The 10,000-nt window shown below is 43.9% G+C and overlaps 1 protein-coding gene across 1 annotated transcript in view; it reads left to right on the top strand.

Annotated features, from left to right (window-relative positions):
- The window catches only part of astn2 (astrotactin 2), a gene marked incomplete at its 5' end in the record, with an annotated part of 725,257 nt that overhangs the window by 273,009 nt on the left and 442,248 nt on the right, over nt 1-10,000 (top strand). Inside the window, 1 exon segment of the mRNA XM_080743421.1 lies at nt 868-1,014. Coding sequence (XP_080599547.1) covers nt 868-1,014 — 147 coding nt within the window.

A 10,000-nucleotide genomic window follows, 5' to 3' on the forward strand; every position in this document is an offset into this window, starting at 1 on the left:
TACAAACTCCACATGAAAGCTATTTACAGTAGGAAAACATTCACACACCAAGGCTGTGCCCTTTTCCATGCATTTTTCCTGCTGGTTCTAGAAATCTCGATATCAACCTGCCGACCTCATGATGAATACAGCTAGAAAGAAGATAAGCAGCTCATTTCACTCCCTTCATCTTGGCTTGGAAATGGGAGCCTGGAGAGAGCCAAAGGGCAACCAAAACAACCAATCTATAACCCTGTCAGTGGCGATAGGATCGTACATCACGTTGACGGAGGATTCTAGGCTGCTGGAAAGAGGCTTGGTCCTATCCAACTCATCTTTTATTGTCTTGTGCTGAAAAGTAAATCAGGAGAACAGCCAACGGCTTAGAGGTTGGTTAGGAGGTTGACTTGTGCTGAAGGTGGTCTTAGCATTGTTGTCGGGTGAAAACCTTCTATGTCCAAAACCGTTCTTTTTGCATTTTTAATTTTAAAAATGATTTAAACTAGTGAAAACAGCCGATCTACAAGCACACAACGCCTCGCGGTGCGAGGCATTGTGTGCTTGTCGATCGGCTGTTTTCACTACTTTTGTGCGACGGCCTTGTGCGATGAAGCAGGGCTTTACGTTGCGAAAGAACATACAAATTTGAAACTTGGAGATACGAGGTTTCCACCCGACAACGACGATAGTTTAGTTGAAGTGTGTGTGTGTGTGTGTGTCAGAGAGAGAGAGAGAGAAAGAGAGAGAGAGAGAGAGAGAGAGAGAGAGAGAGAAAAGGGGAGGTCCGCTATTTTGTCCTCGTGTCATGATAAAATCCAGTCATTCTATCATGTGTCGTGAACCATATCCTGCTTGACATGTGACTTGGTGTTTTTTTTCTCCCTCCAGGCCACCCACACAGTCCCCTGAACAAGGCCACCTTGACGTTGATCACCATCAGCACGTGTGTCCTTGCCATTGTCTATGCTACCCAGAATTCCTGCCCCCTCACCGTCAAAGTCACCCTCCATGTGCCTGAGCACTTTGTTGCTGATGGTAAGTGAAAAGCCTTCAGTAGAATGTCCCTGAATATTCCATTTGTTTTACAATTCTGTGTGAAAAAGAGTAAAAAAAGAAAAAGGACAGTTCAACCTCTGCACTTTAAATTCAAGACCGATTTATTTTATTTTATTTACACAGAGTGTACAAATTAAACCAAATGGACCCATAATTGGTTCCATTCGTACACACTCACAGTTAAGTGTACACCTTCATCTGCTTTACTGTTTGTTTGTTTTTTGACCATTTATTTATAAGATGTTAGGGCTTGCTTTGTCCTCATTCTAAACCTTGTATGATTTGGGTTCAGTAAAATGCCTGTAACACAAACTTTAAGCACTATTGCTGTGCTTTTCTACAAACAGTAAAATCGAACTGTTGACCGTATCTGTCTGGTCAGGTGACATCACAGTGATGTCAGATACTCAGAACAGGGATAACGCCTGACACTGTGGTTCCCCTGACACATCACTGTGACATCACAGGTGACATCACAGTGATGTCAGATACTCAGAGCAGGGATCTCCATATATGGGCATGACGGTGACACCCTGAGGTGTCTTACTAGTTATTTAGTAGTAGTTAACTACTTAGACTTTCTGCCATCCTTTCCTTAAACAACCTGATAATGTCCCACAAAGTCAAATCCCCTCAAATATAACAATGGTGATGTACTGTAACCAGTGTTGGGACGATCAGTTACTTTTTGTCGTAACTAGTTTACAGTTTGGTAACACTCTTGCAGTTACTGACATTTGAGTGGGCCCATTGCTCGTCACCATATGTGAAAATAGCCCACAACTTCAGAGGATTAAGGGTTTATTATGCAACTTCTACTCTCACACTAAGCCCGTCTGTAACCTCGTCCTTCGCTCGTTACACAGCTGCAGATGCGGAGCAGCGGGGCTACTTGCTCTGTGTTGTTGTTAAGACAGGGCTGAGGGAATGATTGGCTCTTTTCTGACCTTTTCATAGCTTCTATCGTATCAAAAAAGGGTATGCCATAGATGTCTGTAGTTCTGACTGTCTGGAAAAAGTAATTGATGGGTTGAAACAATCTTTTAAAGATCATGATCCTGTTGAGCCGTCTGCAGAACAAAACAAGACTGGTTTCAATGTTGTTGTTGAAAGACATGATTCTACTAGTTTTCATCATAGTGAGCTACAATGGATGAAAGTTGAGAGTTGTCGCCACAGCAACATGAAAATGTATACATTAATATTGAAGCTACATAAATATAAGACTCCCTAATCGGGAGATAAGCGACCGTAGGTGGCTTATCTCCACAAATAGGGCAAAAATGTGTTTTTCCCAAATCTTCCTGATCCATGTTGATGACATGAGTGTAGACATGCTGTGTAGTGATATTCGTGATTTTAGGGCAAAAACTGTAGGAGCAGTGTCCAAAAATGTGTTTTAAAAATCGGCCTGAAGGTGGCGCTAGAATAGGGCCATGTGAGAAATGAGGGGTGGGGTCTCCGCGTTGCCTTGGCGGACGAATAGGTACCGGCCCCGGCTCTCCCGGACGCTCCTAGCCCGAGTTACGGCATTTTATGTGCGCTGCAGTGGCAGGGGGTCCTCCACTGGGGGCGCCGCCACTTTTGCATCCGTTCTGGAGCAGCAGGAGTCGGTGGTCCCCGGGAATTCCCCGTGAGCAGCCCCGTTGGGGTGGTCATTTGGTCATTTTTGCACATTTGGTCATTTTTTACATCTGGGGGTCCTCCAGGGACCTGGGGGTCCCTGGGGCTCCGGGGGTCCTTGGAGGTTGTAGTTTGGCAGGCAAGGAGTGTGTGTGTAAAATCTGGCATGGATCGGGTCAACGGGTGCGGAGATATAAGCAGGGAAAAAGTGTGACGTGTGACGTGTGAGCACATTTGGTCATTTTTTACATCTGGGGGTCCCCCAGGGACCTGGGGGTCCCTGGGGCTCCGGGGGTCCTTGGAGGTTGTAGTTTGGCAGTGAAGGAGTGTGTGTGCAAAATTTGGCATGGATGGGGGCAACGGTTGTGGAGATATGAGCAGGGCAAAAGTGTGACGGACTGACTCACTGACTGACTGACGCACAGACAGCCCGTGGAGGTTTTGGTAGTAAATGCGACCTACGGTCGCAACAATTAATGCAAAAGTAACTAGTAACGTAACTTGTCACTTTTATAAAGCAGTAACTACTGTAGTAACTAGTTTTCATTAGTTCATTGTCTAATGGTATAGTACTTTATACTCGTGCGAGAGCAAGGACTGTAACTTTAATCAAAGAACACAGGATAAAGCGACATTTTTCATCTCTCAATCATTCATTATCACGGGGACATGGGGGCTGACAGGTGTAGTTGCCAGATCTGTTTCTAGCCTAAAATCTCAAAATATATCTTGAATGTCAACTTAATCGTTCTTTTTTTAAATGGCCACTTATTAAATCATATTAAAAGCAGTGTTCTGCCTGTGGTGTGTTGCAACTTGCGAGCACTGTGAACACTGCATTCCTCTCTTTTCTCTCTCTGAGAGAGTGAGACTCTCACCCACCCATAACAGAGCTAATTTTACGGAGCTAATTTTACTTAAATCCTTATTGGACAAGCCATCCCCATGTAACACAAATTCTCAGTTATGTCAACATTGCTTTGCAAACAGTTTTGGCTATACGTGCCCTGTCTTCCTTATTGAAACCAATAATCGCCCTGCCACGATGACTGGTCTCTCACTCGCCACCAAATCTGTCGCCACGCAAGATTCACTGCTCGTTCGAGATGGTTTTAAAAATGTCCGCTATACTGAACTTTAGTTACTGTATGTGAAAACGAGGTATGAATTCATTTCTGAAAGCAGTAACTTGTAACTATAACTTACTTACTAATTTAAAGAAACTTGACCAACACTGACTAACTGTAACTGACTGTGAATTGGTGATTTGGGTTAATCAAGGATACTAAGCACCCAGAGACGTGCTTCATCGTTGGCCTATTTTAAATTAGCGTTGCCAGTATGCAAGGTGCTCATGGAAAATAACTTGGCAGGAAACCAAGAGGTACCATGGCTTAACCCTCACAGGGAGGGAGGGGAGAGGGGATTGGACAGATTCAGGGAGAGAGAAAGATAGGAAATATGGACTGGAGAGATTATGAGGAACCTGGATAACTTAATTAATGATCATCTTATCTGTTAAAGCTATGCATCCGCACATCAGCTGAACAGTGCTTCTGCCACTGGGGCCGGTCCTGTTCTTGACAGCACGCATGCACACTACTACTTACCCACAGTGTATAGGGTGAACTGAGGATCAGTACCTGGGTAAAAAGTCCCATTGGCAATGGCAACCAAAATGTACTTTCAGTATATTCTGTAAAACCAAGATATTAACTGTGCAATGAAGCTACACATCACATATTTCCCATTGGGGGTGGAGCGGAGTATGGGACTTCTTGCAAATAGTAGGAACCTTGTGCTCTTATTCTACAAATGATAGGGTACATCTGGGTATCATTTAGCACCTTAAAATAGCACCTTAAACTAGACATGCCACAGTACCGAATAACTGTGTGAGCTAAAGAGATGCAAAGTGGTCAGTAAATGGCAACCGAAACGTTTCAAGGTATATACTGCACCAGATGGTATGTCTTAGTGTTAACCAACTGGTGCTGGCAGGTTGCCAGGTTGGGAGCCTTGCAGTTGGCTGGGCTAACCTATTCTATTGAAGAAGAAGTCTAAGTTTGGGTTTTCCCCTCTCTGCATACTACACACACAGCATGTGGTTTAGCTACATGCAGTACACTATTCGCCTCTTGGTTTCCTAATCATCATTATTACTTGCACCAGCAGAGCAAGCAGGTACTGCGATGGGTGCTGTCTGTATCCGTCAGACAGTACAAAGGGTGTTGTCTGTATACAGTATGTGGCTGACAGTACAAAGACAGGGCCTTTAGCCAATGAGAGAACATCGTTCTTGGTGACATCACCACCATCCAACAATTGTCGTCACATACTGTACGCACATACCCAGCACCGATCACAGTGCTTGCTCGCTCTGCTGGTGCACAAGTAGGCCATATACTGTATGGCCAAGAGTGCATAAGGCACAAGTTGGCACCTCAACAGAGTGCCTTACTATTCTTACTTGGGTAACATGCTTTGCCATTACAATTGCATACACACATGCCTTAGTTATTATGCATGCATATGCAGTATGTGTCAGATACTCAGCAAATAATATAAGCCCACTATGCTTGTGAGTCGTGACAGACGTGAATTTGATGTTGTGGATATAGGAGATTAAACAACAAAACACTGCTCTAACATCAAAGATGTAAGGCGATTAGGCAGAGATGTTTATTCCTTTGGAGATTTGATTTTACAATGACAAAGGGCTACTATCCAACATATCCTATGTACTACTTATTTACAGTAACTCCTTCCAGTCCTCTTGCAAGTTTTCTCTTTTCTCTGATTTAGAACTTTGTTTTAGTTCAGTAATTGTAGTCAAACTATCTTTTCCCTGTGGCACAAGAATATGAAAGTATGTTTTGGCAGAATTTAAAAGCTATTAAATCCAGATTTCCCTAATTTCTGCCTAACAGAACCTCTTACCCAGAGTGACTTACAAAGTGCAGGGAGTAAATTACAGCATACGCGGTCAGGTAAACAATTAAGTGCTACTGTCTTAGGCCAGATTGAAACCCTGGACATGCAGTCTGCATGGCTCCAGATTTCCAGATCTGCAGGCAGTGTTCTATGTGTGTAGTGCTGTGCAAACATCGCCTTTAATCCATGGTTCGGTTAGCCTATTGGGTCTCGTGAGTACCAAAACGTTCCCTCACTTCACTACATCGGAGGAGGGGGCCAAAGGAGAGCTCCGGGCAAGAAGATTCTTGTGGATGAAAGCAAACTTCCCCATGAAACCTGGTATGTCTGACCAGGTTTCATGTGCCCTCTCAGTCAGGCACGCGCACACATAGACATCAAAGGAGGCTTGAGCCCCTGCCCTTTTATCTGTCTGTAAAAAGTGCCCTCTCAAGACCATGAATGCAGTTTTTACTATGGTGAAAGAATTGCACATGCCCTCTTTCCATGCCATACCCGAAGGCAGCATTCAAGAAAATGACCGTGTCCAAACTCTCCTGAACTTGAATGCAACTTCTTATGTGTAAAGAATTATTGAAAATAGCCGACCTCCAAGCTCACAACAGCGCGGCGCGTTGTGAGCTTGGAGGAGCTCAGCCCCTGCCTCTCTAACATTCTCTGCATGTCCCTGCTCACCAAGGTGAGAAATGGTGTCCAGTAGAAGCTAGTGCTCGACTGTGTCAAATGGTGATATTCAGATAAGTCGCATGAGGATTGCGGAGTGGGAGTTTTTTTTTTTTTTTTTTTTTGTACAGTGGGCAAGCCTGAATCCAAAAGGTTATATGTGGGAGATGGAGAGAGAGCTAGTTTGAAACAACTTGTTTGAGTTTGGGAAATAAATAAAATAAGTGATATTGGTCTGTAACTGGCTGACTTGGATGCAGACAGGAGGTTAAGGTTATGGATGTATTGATGATGATTCATGGTAATGAACAGGCATAGGACACTGTTTCCCAAACAGTGGGTCGGGACCCATTTGTGGGTTGCAGAGAAATTTATATGGGTTTTATTTATTTTGTGTTTCCTGCAATTAGTTTTTGATTATTATTATTTCAAAACATTTTAAATGTTATTCCCAAAAAAGCTCATCTTTTTCTTGAATTAAAAACAAAAATCCAAGATTTTTTTCACTAATTTCATGAACAAATAAACGAAAAAATCCATTAATTAGAACACAAGTGTTTAAGAAGTAGTGAAAATAGCCGATCTACAAGCTCACAACGCTGCACAAAGCGAAGTAGATCTGCTGTTTTCACTAGTTTGGGTCCCGGGCAAACGTTTAATTTCTCTTTTGGGTCTCGACGTTAAAAGTTTGGGAACCACTGGTGTGGATGACGTATGTTTCACTATCTCTCCTGTAGAGAGAGGAGAGAAGGAAAAGCATTAGGTAGTCTTCAGAGATCTCTGCCGACTGATTATGTCTAACATTCAATTTCAATGAAGGGGAAACATAACTGCATCGCAAAACCAATGCAACAACATCAGTCATTCATATTGGAACAGCGATGTGATTTGTTTTCAAAGCAGTGGACATAGTAGGTCTTTTAGCAGCGTTGCTGTTCTAGCCCATACATTGACTTTAGATTTCCCTGGACGTATCAGTATAAGCGAAGCTCTATGATCGTCTGGCTACGCAAGACTAGGTGAATTAATCGACCGATTAGTTTGAGGCTTGGAGAAGGAGCTTGTGATACCATCAACCTCCTTATCAAAGGAGGTGATGACAGCTTCAGCAGAGAAGGGATGAGGGGTGGAGGGATGGGAAGGTGGAGAAGGGCTTCCTCTGGTTAGAATATGCTAAACCTCTAAAACAGGGGTCTTCAATGTTTTCAGGCCAAGCTGAGAGAGATGAAGCAGGGACCCCCGCAACCTTTTCATAGATTCCATATATTTTCATTGTTTGACAGCACGATCGATCATCAGTGCATTTTGGATTCATGTCAATTTGTGTTTTCAGATATTTAACCACTTGAACCGTCAATATTTAATTAACTTGACCTTTCACTCTGTACTAAGTCTTCCCTTTTTTCCCTCTATACCAAAAATAGAAGATCTACAAGCTCACAACGCCTAGCAGTGCGAGGCGTTGTGAGCTTGTAGATCTGCTATTTTTGGTGCTCAGAATAAGTTCTCAGAATAAGGACACTAGGGTTCAAGTGGTTAATATAAAAAAAGAAAAAAAATCACACAAGGATTTGGAGGACCCGCTGTAGTAACTCTGAGGACCCCCTAGGCTAGGGGTCCCGGACACCCTGTTGAAGACCCCTGCTCTAAAAGAAGTAAACGTCTAAAGCCTGAGAGAGTGGCTGAAGACATAGGGTTCTGAGGGAGCATCATGGGTAGCACTGTCCAAATAGCAGTAACGGCAACGAACTCTGTGCAAAAAGTCCTGCTGGGGCTTCACAAGGTGGCATACCTGTCTGCAGGTTCTGGTTCAATTTCCCAAGCTTTGTTTGACATGCTCAGCAGAAGATTTGAAACAGAAACACATGAAGGTGTCACATAATTTATGTTTCCAGCTCAAATCTGCTTTGGGAAACTGAACCAGAACAGGAAACAGGCACAGGATATGCCACCTTCTGGAGACACAGCACTAGTTATGCACAGAGCCTAGAGGGAGGCGTAGGCTGGAATTAATTCAGCATTCTGGCACGCTGATTGTCACTTCTAAAGTCCTCCTTTCACAGAGATGTGGTGACCTAGACAGATATATGAGATTAGAGGGATCACTGGGATGAGGAAAGTTGAGCATAGAGCACCAAGAGTAAAGAACAGGAATAGTAACAAAAAAAAACATTCTAGCAAAAGAGATGCAAATGCAAGATGTCAGGACTTCCTCGATGGGTCTCCACCTCTAAATCTACATGTGCACCAGTATGTTTTACTTTATGTAAATCCAAAATACCTTTCCTTTGGCTTTGGAGCCCAACCAAATCTTCAAAAATATGTTTCTAACACATAATCCATTACTATACCTATAAATTCACCTATAAACACAAATTATGCTCATACACATTCTTTCTCCACTCAGCACAGACGCGTGATAGTGGAAGATGGCAGCATTCTGACATTCTCGGAAAAGGCACGCTGTGATTGGGGCCAGTAGTCACTTTGAGGCACTTTGAATGACAATTGGGGCAAACGCTCACCCCCAAACATGATTTAATATTCTGATCCCTATTGGGACGTAACTTGAACAGCGCTGATCAGGGACGTGCAGAGAATATTAGAGAGGCAGGGGCTGAAATTCCTAAAAGGGCCTTTTGGTAAAAATATTGGCAGACCTCCAAGCTTGGTGGTCTGCTATTTTCGGTACTTGATACCACACTGAACTAAGCATAATCAAGTCAATACAGGAGATGTGGCGTACGGCATGAATTTCTTTACCGGGAGGGCAATTCTTTCAACATAAGATGCTGCATTCAAGTTCAGGAGACTTTGGACAATTCTCTTCCTTCAGGTATGGCATGGAAAGAGGGCATTTGCATTTCTTTCACCATAGTAAAAACGGTGGTCTGGAGAGGGCGCTTTTTACAGACAGGTAAAAGGGAAGGGGCTCAAGCCCCCTTTGATGTCTGTGTGCACGCGCCTGGCGCTGAGTAGGCTCCATCGACCTTCACAGCATTCGGCACAGCAACTCTGGTGCCTCTCATGGATCAAGGTCGCTTGAGACTGTGGGCCTCCGTCGTGGATGTTGGAAAAGTAATGTCGCTGTCCTTTTTTTCTCAGTCTTTGCATTCAGCCAGTGGGAACGCAGGCAGGGCGGCGCTTGCCAGAATGAGACTATCTTCCCCTATTACCAGGGACGTGCTGGGCCCCTGATTCAGCCCGGGAAAAAGAGTTGGAGAGGCCTCTCTCTATAGCGCTGCTGCTATACTGAAAGATTTGTCATTTCAGATCGTGACAAGTGACAAGCCAGTGGGCCAATTATTGTACATGAGTTATATTTTGTCGTTGTCGGGTGGAAACCTTGTATGTCCAAAACCGTTTGTTTTGTATTTATCATTTTCGAAATGATTTAAACTAGTGAAAACAGCCGATCTACAAGCACACAACGCCTCGCACCGCGAGGTGTTGTGTGCTTGTAGATCTGCTGTTTTCACTACGTTTGTGCAACGGCCTCGTATGATGAAGCAGGGCTTTGCTTTGCGAAAAAATGTATACATTTGAAACTTGGAGATACGAGGTTTCTGTCCGACAGTGACGATTTACTTTGTTGGCCGCCCAGCCCCCAAAATGGAACGAAAGCCGTCATTTTTTTTTCTCTAATGGCCGCCGGGAATGAACCGGCCGTTTGGGAGTTGTCCCGCTTTTCCCAATGGCCAGCACGTCCCTGCCTATTACGGAGCACAGACTAGGAGTTGTTAGA

The sequence above is a fragment of the Nannobrachium achirus genome, assembly GCF_963921795.1.
Source record: "Nannobrachium achirus genome assembly, chromosome: 15".
NCBI lineage: Eukaryota > Metazoa > Chordata > Actinopteri > Myctophiformes > Myctophidae > Nannobrachium > Nannobrachium achirus.